This window comes from Xiphias gladius, chromosome 6, assembly GCF_016859285.1.
Source record: "Xiphias gladius isolate SHS-SW01 ecotype Sanya breed wild chromosome 6, ASM1685928v1, whole genome shotgun sequence".
NCBI lineage: Eukaryota > Metazoa > Chordata > Actinopteri > Istiophoriformes > Xiphiidae > Xiphias > Xiphias gladius.
The window spans coordinates 17052079-17072988 of NC_053405.1; the positions used below are offsets into that span (position 1 = coordinate 17052079).

Sequence of the window (20910 nt, forward strand, 5' to 3'; positions counted from 1 at the left end):
TTATGCCATGTCAAGTACCTCCAGAGATGTTCAGGCCGACCTCGATGTCACTGTGTGTGTGTTGAGTGAGAAAGAGACCTCTGAAGGCAGAAGCAAACACTGAGACATCCACATTTCAACCCTGTACCACTTGAGGGGCCTGCTTTTATCAGAAGACAGCAGCTTTTACAACATCAGTGATGAAAGCAGTCCAGACAAAGGGATATTAGACTTGAAACATGGGTGTTTTGTTTATATATGAACCAGCAGGCCTCTACAGACAGATGGGAAATAATGAGGAAATGACTCACTATGAATGGTGGTTCTTTTCCCCCTCTGAATACATTTGATATTTTGAGTCCTTATATTTGTACTATAAGCGATCTAAATTTTTCAAAGTAAATCTTGAAAAGACCCACACACACACACACCAAATGGCTTGTCGGTCTGCCATAAATGACTGATAAGATGTTCCTTCTTTGCTTGGAAGGACAAAGTAACACTTCCACTCAATTTACCCTCTATCTCTGTCTATTTAGGGGTCTAGCTGCCTGCCAGCAGTAGCTCGGGACTGTGTCCAAACATAATCATGATATTAGCTAGATCCTTATTTATGTGTCCCTACCCCTTCCATTTCTCCCCTCTCTCTCCCTCTTTCTCTTGCTCTCACACACGCACACACATCTCTCGTCCTTCTGTTCAGCCCTATTACATATGCATCCATCTTTCCCACTCCACACATTTCCAATCTTCCCCAGTTAGCTACAACAAACATTACATTTACATATTGATTTCGCAGTTTTAGTCAATGTAAATATGCTGTCATTACAGTAAATTTGAGCTTCTGTTAACATAAGCTCGTCCAGATCTGCACAGATTAAGGGTGTGATTGCATAATTAATGTGTGCGCTACATATTAATTCCCCCATCCCTCTCTTTCTCTCAACTCTTCCTCGTCTCCTTGGGTTCTGAGCCCTGATTAAGTGGGTGCTTCGGCCCTTAAGCCTCCCATTGATATTCAGCCTCACAGACCCAGCGTTTGCTCAAAACGCTACTTAACCTCACAGCTTATTGTAAATGAAGCTTCCAAAAGTTGATTCCCCCACCTCCTCCTCTCCACGTGAAGCACACAAAGTGTCTACGTTTGCATCGTTCACAGACAGCGTCTCTGTCACTGCTTTAAGCTACTGAGCAACTCCACAATGCCAGTCCAGAACCTCTTCTCTTGTAGGCCTTTTGGACAGGTTGTGTCTCTGCTGCCAGGTCTCTGCTTACAATGAAATCAGTACATGGCATTCACTGTGAGACAGTTGTTATCTCAGACCAGTGGTTGCATCTGTCTTTATTGACCCACCAGTGTTTGAGTTTAAAAAATAAGTATAATTACCATTTTAACAGTTTACGATTGAATAGACCGATTTCTAAATTGTTTAGTGGTCCACCTATTCACCCAGTTGGAAGTGAGATGTTATGGTATGTCGCGGCTTTATTGGTTTTATTAATACGCCTGTGACAGTGTCAGCGTTCCAATCATTTTGATTACATGTTTTAATACTATCCATTTAAACTAAAGTTGAAGAATCTTTCCCCATGTTTAAACTGATGCAGATAGAGATAGAAGCATACTTTCGGAGCGTTACCTAGTCATCAGTCATGAATTCATTAACAGGTCTCTGGCACAGCTCACAGTAGCCTGCATTATAAATGAACGGATATGAATTATAATTGATTATAACTATAATGACTATACATTGATTATTATTTTGTCAGCTACAGAAGACAGACAGACAGCCTGTGAAGTAGCTAAATACAGCAGTAATCCAGAAGCATCTGCTGAAGAGTTACTGTGTCATGATGCAAAATAATAGCTCTTTATTATTTGCTTCTTTGGCTTGAAATGAAAGTAGTTGAAGTGCTGGTCCCTCACTTGCAGCATTGTTCACTCTCTTTGAACAACTGAAAACCGACGGGGACTTGGCACTGTTTCCCCAAAAAAAACAAACAACAGGTTTTAAAAGCCAGAAATCTGATTGGCAAAGTAAATGTGGAGTTGTTGTTAAAGTTTAGCAAACCCCATCAAACCCTGCAAATGTGGTCAGTTGGTGCTACTGCATGCTATGTCACAGTTAAATCTTCGTTTGTTAGCAATAAGGTAGACTGACGGACTCCATGCTGTTACTGCGCAGGTGGTCATAGCTGTGGTAGCCTGCAGTGCTGAGCGCAGCTCTGGCCAGGCTTGTTAAGACACAACCAGAGAAGTGGGCGACTTGCTCCCTGAGGAGGCACCCACCTCCCTGTAGGCCAGCAGGGTACCACTAGTTTACAAGTTTCAGCTTGCCCTTTACTTGACTCAGTCACTCTTAGTGATAATCTTTGTTTTTCTTTGCCCCCCTTCTTTTCTTTCTGTCGTGTCATTATTCTGCCTCCTCTCTTTAACATGTCCTTTTTCTGCATAACTTTCTAGTTTTTTATTAATTTTACTGTGCTCATCCCAGTTTCTTTCTATTTAAATTTTTCCCCTCCTCTTCTAGTGCTCTCCAAGAGTCGTTAAACCAGAACTTCCTGCTGGTCATCAGCCACCGCGAGGCCCAGAGGGACTACAGCCTCAACTTCCCCGGCTCCAGAACCATACAGGAGGTATGACACCAGCATGCACATAGAAACCATATAGACCATACAGGACATCAGAAAGTAAATTCAAATTCACAGACACACACAAAAACTCTCAGTAACTCACCCACAGACACTCACATACATAATATTATTGTACCTGATTCTGGTTTCCCATAACACAGCTTTCATTCCATTTGCCAAACATTGCTAGTCTATCTCAGCCATTGATTCATTATTCATCACAAATGATCACATTTCTGAGCACATAATTACTCTCACAGCTGTGGTCTGGTACAACCCCCTCCTTTTCTCCCCTCTCCCCCTACACTGCATCTTTCTCCCTCTCTCTCGGCAGTCCCAGCAGTCTAGGAGGCGGTTTAAATGACTGAACATTGTTTGATCTAGGCATCCTAGAGAAATGGAAAGAGAGAGAGTCCATTCATTTTCCTCATTTGAAACTAAACAGTAGATTTGGCAGCCTATGAAATATTTATAGTTACTCATACCGGACCCAGTGTGCGGGCAGTACACCTCTCTGTCCATCAGTTATTGCTATCACAGCTGCAAATGGATTAAAGGCTACAGAGCATGAAAATATATTTGTGGTCCTGCTTGCCTATGTAAATGAGTAAGCATGTGTGTATGTCTGGGCTCATATGAGTTCAAATCAGCACTCCCCTACACACACATATGGCTATTAGTGGTCTGTACTGCCCTGCTTTACCACCAGCCCCCCACCCACACACTTGTGCGGAGGGTGACCTGAGGAGGCATCATTTATTATTCACAGTGGGTAGCCTGCTGTCACAGGTGAGAGGAAACAAGCTCCCCAAAGACTGATCAGCTAGGACAGAGAAGAGCCACTCTTGATTTTACCTCACATGTAAATGAAGTAGTCATCATATGCACCAAATACTGTATATGGGATCGGAAATATCAATCTTTAGTTGTTTCCATACCTGTGGTGGCTGTGCAGAATTTAGTTTCCTGTTTTTTAGTTTGGTTATCCTTTATGGTCTTCATGTTTTACCTTTAGTCTGTTTACTCTCAAGCAGCAGTGAAAGGTGTTGCTGCACTTTTGCTCATTACACCCACTGTGGCTCGGGCCTGGCTCCTCAGAGTAGGTGAAGTTTACACTAATAATAATCCGGCTACTAGCAGGGCTTGTAATGGTGCTAATTGAACAGATTAGTACAACCAACATCTGAACTGGAGGAGGCACTTTGCCTCCCTGGTTTTCTACCTCTCCTCCCACACTCTTTCCTTTTTCTCCTCCCTCCATGATCTCTCTCTTTCTCTCTCACTCTCTTCTCAGGCAGATGGTTTTGATGAGCACCCACTGTGAACCTTAAGTGTTTCTGCTGGGATTACAAACACTGGGGAGGGGTCCCTGCGGTGTGGGAGGGGGGAACCATGGACACAGAAAGGAGGCAAAGGACTGTTGGCTTGGTGGGGGTGCTGTAAGAGGCCATAGGGGATAGAGTAGGGACAATGTGGGCTTAAACAGGCCTCTATGTCGCCGTCTTTCTCTTACGCATGCTTGTCTTTAGGCATCTCAAGGCCCCCTGCAGTGAAAATGAGGCCCAGAACTTTAACCTGCATAGATCTGGACTCTGTTTGCCCCATGTTGACCATGCTCATTATATATTCACTCTTTATCTAGGGAACAGGCTTCTTTCCTTCTTTATTACTGTTATGTGTTGGAAAATAATATATCATTAAACCATGTGTACACACCATGCAGGGAGTCATTCAGATGGTTCAGTAGCTGGTGTGGAGAGCTACAGGTGCAAGTATAATTATTTCAGGCAGTCAAGTCGTGGGTGACCTCATTGATGTTTCTTTGGAATAACTTATGATGTTCATAGTAAAGACAAGGAGTTAGGCTGTGAAAAACATGAAATAAAAACAACAGTAAAGACACAAACAGGAGGGGGAGTAGTGTATTTCTGTCATCATATGACGACTTAAGAATGCAACAAAGAAGTAACACCATATTCAGCCTGCCTGACTCCCCTTTTTTGCCTCATACTGTGTCCACTCACGGACACATATGGACTCCACTACAGAGCACCTTTCTCTCCCCATACTCCCTTTTGTCTTAGATGAAGACTAGCCGATGGTCCCTGCTTGTGCATATCAATAGGGATAGAGTCCTGTCTTCTTGTTTGTCTTTGCCAAAGGCTCCGGCTTTGCCTTGTGGCTCTCAGGGAACTGCCCTTGCCCCTCCCTTTCTGTCCCTTCATTCTCCATCACTCTCTCCCAGTGTCCCCTCTCTACCTTCTTTCTTCTCCATCTCTAGAGCGTAGGGGTGTGTAGACTCTGATTGGCATTATCAGACAAGAGTGTGGGGGTAAGTTGCTGGCTAGCTTCTGAGGTAAGCTGGAGAGCAAATGTTTGCCAGGGAAGTATAGGGTAGAATAAGGATGGCTGCTGGGTCCTGAGCTGTCCGTGACCAGACCAGTTGTCCTGGGGATTTCCCTACTCTACTGCCCCCCGGGGCTGGGCCTGGGCCCCATCCTTGCTCTGCAGCTGGGAGACATATAGGAACCAAATGCAGACAGAGCTACAGAGCTGAGAAAAAGAAGGCTGGATCGAAAAAGGAGTGAAAGAAAGGCATCTGGTGCCTAGGGAAGATGAAAAAAGAGAGTGAGAGAGAGGGAGAGCTTGTGACTGTTTAACGGAAACCTTTCCTTCTCTTTGATTTGCTTCCAGCCAGGGATTAGAGGCAATTGGCATTTACAATGATTGGATCATTAATTTTGCCGTGAGGCGTATTGCCAGCAGCTCAGCACCACAGCCAGTCTAGCTAATGTTGTGTATAACTGGCTCGTACACCCCTGCCTCATCTCAGCATGAACAGCAACACACAAATCAACAGCGCTGTATTTGCTATTAAGACTTTGATTCAAATCCTCCTCTGCTCTGTTAAAGACATTTCCTTCACATTTTAGCTTCTTTATGTACAACTCAGGTTAATGGATACTTTTCATGAGCTGCTGGAGTCTTTCCCCATTAGTTCTGCTTATTGAGCTACACAGCCCTGTGTCATGTATTGACATTCCATCAGTACTCCTTTGTTTAAGGTCAAACAAGTTTTAGCTGGAAATTTTAAGTAGGAATTTGCTATGTAAAATTTGTTCCTCAGAGTCAAGGATTAAATATAATTGTTTTAATTTGTTGCAGTCTAATTTATCAGTGAAATGTCTGTTTTGGGAGACAGGGGGCAGCATGAGACAGTATTGCTACCTTTATGTGTGCTGCTGTGGCCAAAACATGCATTCCTTTGTAGCTGGCGACTACAGCAAAAAGTTTGGTTACCTGGAGAAGTTAGGGAAAGGCATTGTGTCACCATGTTTTTCGGTTGCTGTATATTCTAATTTACTTTTTTTTTTCTTTGATGTGGTGGCATCTCATAATAGCACCATACTTTTCATATGGTCAGAGAAGACCAGTGTAAATGTGTGGCTGCAGATTCCGGTGGTGTAGTTTCAGGTGGGCAGGCCTGGTGTGTAGCTGTGTTGTCTTTCTGTCGTGAGATCAGGTTGTCCTCTACCAGGTGTCTTTTGCTGTCCGTCTCCTCTCGCCTCCTCCTCCTCCGCCTCTCACCTCAACTCTCTCTGGTGTGGGCATTAGTTTGTTGTTGCGCTGATGCTGCTTTAACCTCTGACTCTAGTCTCTTCATTACCAGTGTTTATGTCGCTCCTTTCCTCCCTTTTCCCCTCTATTCATCGGCCAGCCAGCCGGTCAGTCAAATCCCTGTAGTCCGGCTGGTCAAACATAGATATTACACTCTGTAATAACACTGGCCACCCGCTCTGACCCCAGCCTGCTATCCTGGCCATAGCTTCTCTTCATAAGGATAGGCAGCAGTGTGGTGTGGGATTTACGATAGAAAGACAAAGGATGGACAGTGCCACTCATTTATTATTGTTTTTTTTTTTTTTTTCTCAGCTTGTTTGTACTACAGATAGCTTTGCTGTACCAGGCCAAGCAGAAATAAAATATAATTTCTTTGAGAGTTTGATAACTTGGATAGATTATGTACTGTTGCCTTGATAAAGGGATAAAGTCAGATTTAAATATAATAATTTCTTCAAACAGCTCAACGGGTGTCTGTGCTCTTAGACACCTACACAAGTACATACACAGATGCAAATTGTCGTAATATTAGGGTGTAAGGTGCAAGTGCCCAAGCAAGGTCTGCCCCTACAGTCCTCATAGTTCAGTGTTTTGCAGCTGCTTTCCTGCTTTGCCTGACATTGGCTTTGACTTTGTGTTTGTAGCGTTCTTTAAGTTTCCACCTCCATGATCAGCAGCCCTGCATATGCCCAAGGATCCATCTCTCCTCAGTGGTTTTTACAAAGACAGGATTTGACCCATGTGCGGAGGGATCTTTGTTCCACAATAGACAGTTTTCTCAGCATCAGTGTCCAGCCCTGCGGGCCTGAAGGGCAGAATTCTGCCGAACAAATGCATAAGAATCCACGGCTGCCGGCGCTCAGACGCCGACGGGGCTTTGATCAGCTTCGGCTGGCGCACATCAGGCTGGCGTTAGGGCTTTAAACAAACAACCCACTGGACGGTGTAACACGGCGCTCAGTGGGGCAGGCGCTGCTGGCTGCTAACTGTTTAAAAGCACGGAATGTTATTAAGTGATGCAGATACAGCGTCCGCGCATGAATGGGAGAAGAGAAATACTGTTCATTTCAGAGCGTGGGGCTGTTGTTGCTGGGCATTAGCTATGGCATCTGAAGAATGCTGATAACACTGGCTGTCTTTTTAATTTTTTTCTTCTCCTCCCTCCTTTTGACTCATCTCCTTCTTAGTTCAGTGCCTCCATCCTACATTTTCTTCATGCTGCTGAAAGGAGAGTACTTTGATGTAAAGGGAATATTTTACAGTTACATTGATGCACGATTTTAAAGAGAGTTGTAAAATTCCTATTGGAGAGTCGGATTTGAGCTTTCGGTGATGTTTTTTTTTTTTTTTAACCTTTCTTACTAATGTTGTGCAAATATGATTTTTGTATTTTGAATATACAGTAATAATTTAAACTTTTCTTTATTTACAGGTGAAGAGGAACATTTCAGACTTGACTAACATCCCAGTCCGGCATCAACAGTGGGATGGATGGCCTGCGTCAGCATCTGATGACTCTGTAAGAGGCACATACACAAAAACAAAATCAAAAATTAAGACTTGTTACCCAGACTTACTATAACAGTTCTACAGGAGAAATCTCACCTGTCCTGGCTTTGTTGTGTGCTGTAAATGTTGCCCTCACTGGTTCTTGGATCTAGGACTGTGGTCTTAAAGATAACTAGAAGTCAAGCACAGATTAAAATCCCCGGTATACAGGTTGTTTATTTACATTATTTTAATAATTGCAAAGGGCAGTGGAAACTGTTCCACACTCTATGTCTGTGTCTCTGTAATCCATGCCAAAACCATCTGTCAGAAGCATGAGAGTAAGATGTTGAAGCTAATTAAGATGTCAAAGATGGTTCCCATCCTGTGTCCTCTATCTGTGGACATTAAAGATCACATCATTGAGTCCCACTGACCTCTCCCGCCCCAAGGTCGCTCTTCCCAGCCATTCACCCTGCACACAGTCAAGCTGATCAGAAGCGGCCTTCATACAGAACCTTGAGGAACCTTTGACCCCTTTTGTCTCACCCCTTCTTTGACAGCATATGTGTTCCCATGCAAATTGTATGGGATGGTTTATCATGCTACACTGAGGAGCTGTTGTGCACACATTCTTGTGTTAACTGCTAGCTAACGTTTTCCATTTAGGTCTATGTGATTGCTGTTTGGTTTGGAGTATTGGTATTGACTTTGTTTCTTTTTTTCCAAGTATTATCATATTTTTCCTGCGCCAGAGTTGGCTCTACTGTAGCAACTAGACTACAGAGTTTCTATTTATTTTTTAAATGGCAATTCACATTTTTGGTTAATAATGATGACCTGTTTTCTATATAAAGTGTTTTGGTGGATACAGTCTATTCCTTATGTTAATCACTATTCACGTTTCAAAAACTCTAAGTGAATGAACACTAACTGTACCTGTATTTTATGACTCAAAGCTTTTAAGATTAAGCAGAGAAAGCAAATATATTGCACCATTAATGTGTTTGAAAGGGCAAAGGATAAAAGGTTAGGCATCCTTTCACTACAGGACATTGTTTGCTTTATTTTGTTCCATTACATCTCACACTACGCAATTGTAAACCACCAAACAAAAATTGTTAAAATTGTGTTCATGTTGTTGCCGTGCCCAGCTGCAGTAGATTGAAATAGGAGTTTGTGATTCTTTTGTAAAAATAGAGAGGAAAGGGAACAATGATCAAAATACATTTTGTGAATTTTGGAATACACAATGTGTTTCCCTTACCTGAATACCTTTTGGACTTATTTTTTCTAAGCCTTAAAATATTTAACAATTCATTCCGCTTTAAATTTTGTCTTTGTTTACAATCTAAAATAATTTATAACTGTCAGGAATGAATATCACAAAAGTTTGTTTTACACTTTCCGAACACTTTATCAGGAACACCTGTACACAGGCTTATTCATGCAATTATCCAATCAGCCAATCACGTGGCAGCAGTGCAATGCATAAAATCCTGTAGACACAGGTCAGGAGCCTGAGTTAATTGTTACATCAAACATAAGAATGAGGAAAAAAAAATGTGATTTAAGTGAATTTGACCAGGGCATGATTGCTGGTGTGGAGTATTTCTGAAACTGCTGATCTCCTGGGATTTACCAAAAATGGCAAATATCCTGTCAATTTTGGGCATGAACAAAACATATGTACAAGATTTGCAAGGGATGACCACATCTGTTCAGGCATCGCTTACATTGGGGTATGTTTTAGACAATCTGTACTGATTATAATGAATTCTTTGTGTAATTTTACTTTTGATCAGCCCTTGTTGGACATAAACAGAAGAATTATGGACTAGGTCAGGGATGTTGTTTCATTGGGGAAAACCAAGCTGACAGAGTCCATGGAGTCGTAGATATATGAAATATTCTTTCTCTAATTGGATTCTACAGTAACAAGAGTGTCAATTAATCTCTTCGGAGGGCAAAAAATGGGAATAGTGTTTCGGAATAAAATGTCTAAATGTGTAATAACAAAAGAGGTGAGATATTGGTAACTGAAATTTGGTTGACCAGTCTGCAAAGGACATGAAGATTTCCTTATCATATAAACTGCTAACTGATGTTACGCCCTTTTCAAACCAAAATTGAAATGCAGAGTCTATGTTAGATGGCTTAAGAAGGTGATTATTAATTATTGGGTAGAAGAGTAGAAGATCTGTGCAAGGCAAAATATTTTCTAAGTTGCATCCATATCTTAAGAGACTGAGTGACCACTTGACAAGTGTTGATGTTAGAGACAGACATGTATAGGTGGGAGCACAGCCATGAACATAGTGAAATCTGAGCGGAGGATGTCTCCATTTGGGCCCAGGCAGCCTGGTCAACAGTTAATTTGCCCATCCAATATAAAAGCTTTTGAATATTGGCTGCCCAGTAATAATGTAAAAAACTGGGAAGGGCAAGGCAGCCTGACAATTTAGAAAGCTGCAAGTTTTTCTTCTGCATACGCACCGGTTTATTGGCCCAAAGAAATTTAGATACTGATCTGTCTGATTTAGTAAAAAACTTTTTTGTAATTAGTATGGAAATATGTTGAAAAAGATAAAGAACTTTGGGTAAAAAAAACATTTTGATCAGACCTACCTGGTTTGCCAAGGACAGTGGTAAACTAGCCCATGTGTCAAAATCCTTCTGTACTTTTTTTTAAGTAAAGGTCTGCTTAGGACTCTGTAATAAAAATACCCAAATATTTAAAACCGCTGTCCATCCATTTGAAAGGAGCTATGTCATTTGGCAATTCCTCTGCTAGGTTGCTAACCACAAGCAGTCCGCTCTTTCCAAAATTAAGTTTATATCCAGATAGCTGGCAAAATTGTTTTAAAACGTTTGAAACTACCAGGAGGGATGTAGAAGGGCCTTATGCCTAGAAGTACATCATCACCATACAATGGCGATTTGTGTAATGTTCCCAGTTGAGGAATACCATCAAATTTCTCCTCGGAACATAGACAAATTGCTAGTGGCTCAGTGGTAACACCAAAGAATAAGGGGGACAATTGGCACACCTACCTTGTGCCCTGGTGAAGCTGAAAGGGGGAAGAGATTATATTGTTTGTTTGCACTGACGCTACTGGGGATGAGTATAACAACTTAACCCATGAGATGAAATCAGGACCTGGGCCAAATCGTTCCATTACTTCAGAAAGATATTTCCACTACATTCTGTTGAAGGCTTTTGTGAGTGTATATTTTGTCCCTGAAAAAAAAACTAATTTTCAAACATTTTTAAAATAAATACACTGATTTTGTACATTTATAAGTGGTGTTAAAGCCTTTTGACGTATTTTATTTGCAAAAACACGTGACCTAACCTCTAAAAACCTGTAATGCATGGTTGTGAATTCATTTGCCAAGCAAGACTTGCCTATCTCAATTTAATTTTAAGGTAGGTAAGGACAAAGTGCAATAATGCTAGTTTTTATCTTTGTATTTTTTGTGATCAGTACTATTTATCAGTAAACCTCAGCCTGTCCCCATAGGTAGCTATGGATATGATGTCCAGGGATCATGAATAGATTGCAGCTCAATGTGGCCTCATAGGCCCAGTAGGCACCTGGCTAACACACCTCTGCAGCATCTGTGTTTCCTGGATGAGGAGATATTAAAAAGCACAGAGGCAGAAGTGTAATAATGGCCTCTGCTCTAGACAACGCTCTCTTATTGAAACGTCTGAAGGTATTAACAGAGAAAGCCTAGGGCTTCACTGGCCTAGCAGGCCAGGTACGGAGCCAGTGTTAGTGTCTAGCTCATTAGCCCAGTCTCATCTCCTGGGGTTTGGGCCAATAAACACGGCAGCCAGAGGCCCCAGATTACGTTTAGCTCTGCACTCTAGCCCACTTGCAGTGGAATCGATTACTACTTAACGCTGCTATGTCTTTAAGTGTGTGATATAACTGTGTTTGCCTGCTTGCATTTACATTTGTGTGTATTGTGTGTGTATTTTTGCATTTGTGGGTTTGCAAATGTGTCTGTACACACTGTGTCTACAGCTTGGTATAAAATCTCAACACTTAGTTTTGATAATATTATACAATACCCAGCACTTACTATGACAGTGTTATTGTAGGAGCTTCTAATATGTCTGCTGTAGCAACTGAGTTGATAATTCCATGTTCAGTCCTAAGCCATGGCCAATTGCTCAAAAGTTGTCAAACGAAACGAAACAAAACAAAAAGAAAGAAAAACATTTTTTTGTAGGCACAAAGAGTGCAAATATTTGTTATCATAGTTCATCTAATTTATCAGCTGGCTCAGAGTATCTTCTGTCAGTTGTCGGAGAAAAAGTTATTTGAGTTGTTGTATTGTTAGTTTAATTATGTCATGTATTGTTAGAGCGTAAGAAATTAATTTGTTAGAAAGACATTCTCAACTTTCAAGGAAGCTGGTAGTGTTGCATCACCCTCCCTGATACAGTCCACTCAATGTGTTTCATTGTTTATCGTGCTGTGAATTATTCAAGGCCTTATGGAGAGTTGAAATAGGATCAGGGTGGATAATGCTCAAATAGCAGTGAATAACACATCCGTTTATGCAGAGCACTGCGTTATTGTATGTGGTGTTAGACTAAGGACGTTGAATGTAAAAGGAAGTGTCACAAACTGTAGTTGAAGCAGTAGCAATTGGAGGTGTTGCTCATTTCTGTCAGGCGGATTGTGTTGACCTGGGTCAGGTAGTAATTTGAGCATTTCTTAGTGTTTATGTAGAGTAGATAAATCACAACACTTTAAAAACATTAACTACAACAATACTTTGTCTGTTACAACACATTTTTTAATCTTCATCAACTTCTAGGTTGTGAGGCGTTAATGTGGCTACTAATGTGAACCTTTCCCTTGTAGGCACATGAAACATTGTCCCAGTTGGATTTTTTTTTTTAAATCTTTTGACACATGAAAGTACACCTGTCACTCGTTTGTCAGCAATTACAATCTTCTCTTGGAGACATTTTTAGGTGCTGTAATTCCAGTGTTCCTCACAGATTAATTAGAAGGACAGTTTGTACTATTTACCAGAGTAGCCAAATAGAGGATCAGGTGGTGAAGCACATTGTCTTTTTTGTGTGTTTGTTTTGGCATGACTTTTATTTAATTAATTCAATTAATTAATCAAGTTTATTGCATCACAACAGTCTTGATAGTACTGGAAAGGTCCTCCGTCAGAGAAAAGTAGTTTTTGCTATAGTTATAACTTGATTGAATTCATTTTACTCCAAGTAGATTAAAACAAATACTCTGGCATTATTTTCAAGCTAGCTCTGCCTTCAAATTCCTCCGGATTCTTGTGGCTTTGGCAAAGCTTTTCTGAGCAGTGCTGAAGATGATAACCTCCTCCGTCTCCTTTTCCTCTTCTGCTCCTTTGCTTAAACAATACAGCATGGAGAGTTTCCAGAAAGGCTTCATCTCACTGGAGCTGTTTTGATTGGCAGTCTATCCTCCACACCTGTTGGAGTGATTGACAGCCAGTGGGACATCCTTATTACATCCCCTCATCTCTTCACTCACCACCACCGCCCACCCTTCCTTCTATTCAGTAATTGCTGACATTTATGCATTGTTTCATGGTGTTTGCTAATGTATTACTGCTGCGGAGACTCGTAGAGGTGCCTTGCCTTGTAGGCCAGCACCTCCCTTCATTTCCCAGCTGGCATTAATGGAATCCTCTTCTACCTGATAGGGGCCTAAGGAACTGAGGGTTTATTGAGGGGGGCCTGGTGGTTTCCAATAGCAACAGGGCTCAGACGTAAGCTCAGGCAGAGCCCTCCTCCCTTGTGTAACTGGCTGCCTTCAGGTGACATTCAGCTGAGTTAGTCTGTCAGTCTCATTTTCAAACAGTTTGTTATGCTTTATGTGAAGCTCCCATCTCGCTGATGTGTTTGTCTTTATTTGAGGAGGATGATGTTCTTCCGTATTAGCTTGGTCACCTTTTAGACCCCGCCCACACTGCATAAAGGGACAGAGGCTCAGCATCATGCTAGATGAAAGAGGTAACACCACTGCTAAGCATCCCACTGATCCAACTGTCATTTACTTCCTTAGCCCCTAGCTCTTTATTTGCATTTGGATATGTGTATATGTACTTCATTTCCTAGCTGACACACACTGAACCGTACCCCACAATACCACACAATACTAATCACAAGAGTCATATCTTCAGCATGGCTCAAAGGAGCCTAAACCAGGAAACCAACAGGTGTTAAGGGTGGGGGGCACTTGGACTGTCGTCTTTTTTGTCCTCATTCTCCCTATCAAGTCTTAATTTTTCTCATGTTTACACTATATCTCATACATCCGTCTTCCTCTATCCATCTCCTTTCCCTGTACTATCAAATTTTTTCCTGCTCTCCCCCTCTTTTCTCAATGTTTTTCCCTTGCTCCATCAAAGAGAAAGTGGAGTTAAGGTGGTAGTGTGGTTGTGATTGCCGTCAGTGCAGCTGTCAGTAGTAATTATCTCACAGTCACAGCCAGACACCTAATCCAAACACTGCCTACACTAGAAAAGAAAAAATGAAACACAGACAGAATGAAGGGAGATAAAGGGAGAAAAAGAAGGGTAGAGAAGGGAAGAAAGGGTTGAAGGGGGAGAGGCAAAGGAGGGAGGGGGTTAAGGGAGAGAGAAAATTCTTTCCCTGTATCGGCCCCTGAATGCTTAGAGCCTCAATGCAAGTGTTAATTAAAAGAATCCAAAAAAGAAGAGCCAGTTCCTTTGTGTGGAGATGTGGGAGAGGGTCATTTGGGGGTGTTAACCTCATCCCCCCACCCCCCGTGCCCTGCGGCGCTTCAGCCTTGTTTCCACGTTTTACCACTGAGCCGCCAAGCTGCACTTGTGTCCCTCAACATCGGGAGAAGCCATTGGGTCAAAGTGAGGAAGAGGATTGAGAGGCACTCAACTCATTTTTTTCCTTTTTCACCTCCCCTCCTTGAATCCATGTCAGCACAAACCCTCCATGCTGCCTTTGACATGGGAAGTGATCAACTTTATTTATACACGTATTAGACCCTCAAATGAAAGCCTCTCATTGTGAGTAGTGGGGGTAAAGGGTTTATAGGGATCCCCTCTGTAGCCGCTGTTGAGATTCACACGTTTGAATTGGGGAATTCGATTGGGGAATAGGCAGAATTTACTTTGGGCCATTCCTTCACATGCTTAACGCTCAGACCATGTATGTCTTCATCTGACACAATACCTACAAAACTCTCTCAGTGCTAATTCAGCCCTCAGCACTGGCACCCATCAAATCTTCAATGACCATAGCTTTTCTTAAAGCTTTTCTTTCACTGTTGTTTTTTTACTCTTGTCGAACAACTACTGCAAATTTGCTTTATTTTTATTGACGGCAGAATGATGTTTTTGTTCCATTACTTTGTAAAATTTTCTGGAGAGATATGCATAACACAGGACCAGAGTACTAAATTAGTTAGAGTTAAGTTACATGAGAAGAGAGAAGGCAATTCAGTTAAGTGTTCTTCGTAGGTGTTCCTGGGATACTGAGCTGGCCTTGCTGTGACACTTACATAATTCTCATGGTCAAGAGCACACTTGCTACTAATTGGTAATATACAAGAAACACTATCTTTTTCTTCTGTTATCTGTGTGCATATCTCCGTCACTGTGTCTGGGGTAATTGACTGTTCATGGCCTCATACGAAAGGTTTTAATTCAGGGAGAGACAAAACTTGTGTTTTTCTTTTTCTGTTTTTCTTTCCAACACATTTAGCCTTACAATGAGTAAGATTTGAGGTACCACTGGCTTGTCCCTTTAGTGGTGATGTCATTCTTGGTTTGTGTAATTTGAACATTGCATGTCAGTCTAGCCACTGCTTTTTTGGGGAGTTTGCTTTGCTTAAGACAACATGGAAGAGGAATGCTCATCAGGATATTATTCATTCTTGAACTTTCAGGGGAGATACTGCTTTTCTCATATATCTTCTCCTTGGTTACTGAGCTGGTGGGAATTTAAGAAACTGAGGTCAATATTATAACAAGTTTCAGTATATCCCTATACAACTTTTTTTATGGCTGCAATAAAATTTCAAATATTTTTTCCTCTCCCGGGGATCAGTGAGACTGAGTTCATTATCTTAGTTAGGAAAAACTCTGCATGTAAACAATTAATAGAGTTTCAAATCTGAGCTATACTGTAAATATGAATAGCCTCAGCTAAGGGATAAAGAGCGTAGTTGCATCTCATTGTGGACAAAATGGATAGGTTCCTCTATCACAGTGTAAGGTATCTAATTTTATATCATGATATCTATATATATGTATATCGTAATGTACTACATTTCCTCTGGAAAATCAATTAAGAAACTGTTTTTGGATACAAAATCCAGCAAATTGAATACCTGATACTCAATCATATTGAAGCAAAAATCCTAAAAATTCAGTATTACCATAAAGCAGTCCTGCTGATATATTTGTAGCAATGTCCAATTAGTGGTGTAATACAGACAGAGTTGTTAAGGGGATAGATACCAAGACATAAACGGTATAACAAAATATCATCTCTTGGTACAGTATATAGTGTTATATCTGACAACACTAGTTGCATTAAGCTTAGCCAAAATTGTGCAGATGTTTTTTGTACAAATATAAAGGTCTTTTGGATTCAGCTAAATTACTTTCTAACACTGGAAAGATAAGGTGTTGTGAAAAGATGGACTATAATAGACAAGGTACTTTGTCAGATATTTTGGTTCTTATCAGTGACAGGTACACCTCAGTACTCACTAGTAAGTTCATGTTGCTGACAAGGTCTAGTGGTTACACTGTTCTCCCCTATTAAAGAAACTGAGGCCAGCCTGAGGAACCACTCTATCTTAAGAGAGACCGAGCAAGAGAGAAACTCCCTGCAGTCTGTATAGCCCTTTTCAGACTCAATTGGCGTTGCATGTAATCGTCTCCTGATTCAACCACGTCCAGCTGCTCTTTGTGTGTCGTAGCACCTGACAATAGAGCAGATCACAGGACCTCTGCAGGGGACAAGCAGCTTCTCTGCCTCTTATCAAACCCTGCCTGCCTACCATGCCTCTGTCCTGTTGTTTAGAAGTTCACTCTCCCAGAAAAGTATTTGCATCTGGGCTTACTGCTTTGCTCCTAACAATTAGAACATGAATGAATATATTGTTGCATTACTGTGACAAGTATCAGTGCATTCAGGCTATAAGTCATGGTTATATGTTTACCAGTCCCATTTTTACTTGTCACTGTTGTCGTCATATTGAAAAAAATTACATCTACATTTTTTTTATGGTTTGGTGTTATAAAGTGGCACCACATTGTTGCATAATAGGGGAGAGTCTAAAATCTGGCACAGCTTTTTTTTTTTAATAGTGAGTTATCTTCAATTTCACACTACATCCTGCAACAGCCTTGCCTTTATTGTTGATATCCCTTGGGGTCTGAGCTAGGAGACATGAGCTGTAATGAGTCCCTGCTGAACGCTGACATTTTCAGGCCTGGCTATGGATTTGGGGAGCTCATTAGTCAGGTGTTCTCTTACTACAAACCACTATCACACTACTGGCTACTGCAGATGTACAGATACCTCATTGAAGGTCTCTCTAGATTGGATAGACAAGCGAGTCTTTTTTCAAAATTCATAAAGTATCTCATGACATGGGCTACTGCTTCTACAACCTGGAGTAATCTAATCATAAATAGCCTAACCAAAGTGGGAAGATACTGTGATGTAGATGACTTTGTAGTGAGTTGTGTGGTTTGCTTTGTCTGATTAGTGTTCAGTCTTTTATATGGACAAGTCATTGGTGACTTTTACAATCAGTCACTCCCTCGATGAAGAGATAGCTTGATGCCAACTTTGATTAGCCTTAGATTGGGTCATTCACATATGGTCTAAGATCATATTTAACTGGATGGCCTTACTTAGTAGTCTAGACTTAATATTGCTCTTTTATCATGTCTCCCGTTTTTAGATGACGCTAGCTGCCTCTGGAATCAGCTATCCTTGCCATCATCTCAGTGTTTGTCGGAGGTCCTCACCAGCTAATGCCCAGGAACCCACAGAAGAGGTATATACACATACTCTTTCTCTTAGGATCTGTGCATTACTTTCCCCCCGGGCTCTGTGTATACATACGGATTTCATAAAGCATGATAAAAAACTGCTTCTGTTAATTACTTCTGTCGAAAAAAGTCTGGAAATTAATAAATAAATTATGTTTACAGTGTGCAGATGTCCATATGATCAGCGACAGTGAGGGGGATGATTTTGAGGATGCGTCAGAGTTTGGTGTGGACGATTCAGAGATGTTTGGAATGGGCTCCTCAAGCTGTCGGAAATCACCTATGAGTATGTACAGTGGAGCAGCTCAATAATGTTAGATTTGAGCTCTTAATTGTAGCTCTGGCTGTAGTATTAAATTCTAAGAACACACATCCAAAATTTAACCATACGGTATTCCTTTACAGTGCCAGAGAATAGTGAGAATGAAGCTGATGCCTTACTGCACTTTACTGCCGAATTTTCTTCAAGGTGAGCTATGCGTCAGGTACTTCTCATATAGACTCAAAGGATTTTGAAATCAGACAAGGCTGGAATGTAACAATATGTTTATGTAAATGTTTGCCTGTTGTTTGTATGTCCTTTGCCATAACTGTGTTTGCAGGTATGGAGAGACCCACCCGATGTTCTTCATTGGGTCTTTGGAGGCAGCGTCTCAGGAGGCTTTCTATGGCAAAGCCAGAGATGTAAGTAAGCTATTGGACTGTTTAGGGCCTCATAGAAAAAAAGTTAAATTTACTGAGATATAATGTGATAAGTAACAAAATCATATTTTTCTTTTTCCCTTTATATTTCAAACACTTTCATTTTGATTATGTGTAAGATATGAGGTACTGAGCTTACCAATGTTGGTTTGTCCTTTAACACTGATGTCACTCCTGCCTTGTGTAGTCTAGTCATTGCTTTTTTTGAGCAGTTTTCTTTGCTTAAGACAACACAGAGAAGGAACACAGACTGAGCAGGATATTATTCATTCTCTATCTGTCAGGGGAGATACTGTGTTTCTCATATCTTCTTCTTCTTCATTACTGAGCTGGTGGGAATTTTAAAAGGCAATGGTCAGTATGATCAGTACAACAAATTTCTATGTATGCCTAGTCTACTCTTTCCAGGCTGCAATAAACTGTAGACTGGTTCTTCCTTGTTGTGAGGACCAATGAGATATAGTTAATTATGTTAGTTTAGCAAAAACTCTATGTAATAACACATACAATGTAAAGATTGACTATAAGGAATAGTCACTATAATCAAGAGTGTGGTACCTTGTCATTGATTTTGGACTCTGAAAAATCATAACACCATATGCCAAACACATACAAACTGAACTGACAAAGGGGAATTAAATAAAGTTAACCAATAGGCATATGATTGACATTAACAGTGTTTACTGGGTTGATTAAAAACTGCTACTTCTTATGCAACATTAAATGACCTTCCTCTAGAACAGGTAGAAGTTGAAAGTTGTAGTGAGTTGTAGTTGTGGTGTGTTGGCATTGATGATTTATTTAATTCAAAGTCGAAATCCTTTTTCATACGGTGTTTACTGTTATTTGTCTATCCCCTGTGTCTTACTGTGTGGAGACAGCTTTATAGCCACATTGATATAATTTAATCAAAACCCTCATCAAATTTTGACCCTGACAGCTGAGACTTTATTTTTAGCTGTCCACTTTCCCCCTTGTTTTTCGGCTTTTGTCCTTTTAAGGATGCTTGTATCAACTGACAGCTTGTGTGGATTACAGCCTTATTAGACTGTGAGGACACAGCAAGATGTTAGGGGGGTTCAGATCACCAGGCACACAGAGTGGGAGAGTTAAGAGAGAGGGTGGAATGGATGATAGTAGGGGCACAATGCAGATAAAATGGTCTGAAAGGAGAGGAAGGTGCAAAAAGAGAAAGATGGAGGAAGAGAAGAAAGCGAGGAATACAATCAGGAGAAGTTGCAGCATTAGGGTAAGGGATGTAGAAAGTGTGAAATAAACAGAGATGGAAAAAATCTAGAGAAGCTTGGCGTCTTGCCTGCTTCCCAGCTGATCTCCTCTCCTAAGCCAGCACAATATGGCCGATGTCTCCCTGGTGTTCACACACTCTGTACTGTACCACTGAGTTCTACACAGTGCAGGGGCGAACTAGTATTCGTTTTCACTGTATTTTGTTTTTTTCTGGGGGAGCTTTATTTAGTCTGCCAACTGTGCCATGGTTAGAATGGCTTTAGTGAAGCTGAATACGTGCAAGAATCTTGCATGAAAACAGAAGCTATTTGATCTGTTCTATGTTTGTCCTGTTTTTTCACAAGCATCCTAGACGACAGGCTAAACATGCTGCTTTTGACGGTTTCATTACACAGTAGCATATGTGGACGATTACACTGTCCCTCCTTCCATCTATCTAGCCATCCTATCCTTTGCTCTTTGCTTCCATTTGAAAAGGAATCTAGATTTTGTGTCCTCATCGTAGAAAAAGCCTATTTCATTAAGGGGATATTGGAATAGGGCAGATTTGACTGAAGGGGGACTTCTCAGTGGGTTTATAAACAGAGGAATCAGTCTCACTCTCTCAAAGCCTGGGAGAGGCTAATCACTAAGCAAAACACTACATTTGATGAAGTGTTTCTGAAGGTGTGTGTTGGGGGACTGTTGAGATTGACTCAATCCATCCTTAATGAAAATGCTTTAGGCTGCAGAGCTGAGCTGAGCTGAGCTGAACCCTCTTGGGGATCAGTGGTTAGTCAGAGCGTACAGAGATAGGCCACCCATCACTAACCACGATCCTCAGTAAATCCCCATCAACGCAGTGGTTAATCACTCTAACCCCACTCTCCTCCTCTCTCGACTCCTCTCCTGTCTGCCACACACAAAGACATCAAAATTCATAGCCTTGTTGAGAGGGGAGTTCAAGGATTTATCACTGCCAAGTATCTGCTTTAAAACCCAGCAATAGCCTTCAGAGTCAAGAGAAAAGAGCACAAGTGAATCAGAATGACAAATGACATGTAGATGTACATATATCTATCAGATCTACGGCTGTGAATCACAAGCAACACTCTCATGAGTTATGGACTGCACCTGAAATGATTGGTCTCATGCATAAATAGATGGACTAAGAGTTAAATCAATGTAGAG

General features: G+C 41.1%; 1 protein-coding gene across 2 annotated transcripts in view; it reads left to right on the forward strand.

The window, feature by feature from the left end:
• Positions 1-20910, forward strand: part of faf1 (Fas (TNFRSF6) associated factor 1) — a 63342-nt gene that overhangs the window by 14782 nt on the left and 27650 nt on the right. For both annotated transcript variants that reach the window (XM_040129410.1, XM_040129409.1), the window contains 6 exons: positions 2511-2616; positions 7667-7753; positions 17700-17795; positions 17953-18076; positions 18196-18259; positions 18393-18474. In XM_040129410.1, coding sequence (XP_039985344.1) covers positions 2511-2616; positions 7667-7753; positions 17700-17795; positions 17953-18076; positions 18196-18259; positions 18393-18474 — 559 coding nt within the window. The remainder of the gene's footprint in view (positions 1-2510; positions 2617-7666; positions 7754-17699; positions 17796-17952; positions 18077-18195; positions 18260-18392; positions 18475-20910) is intronic.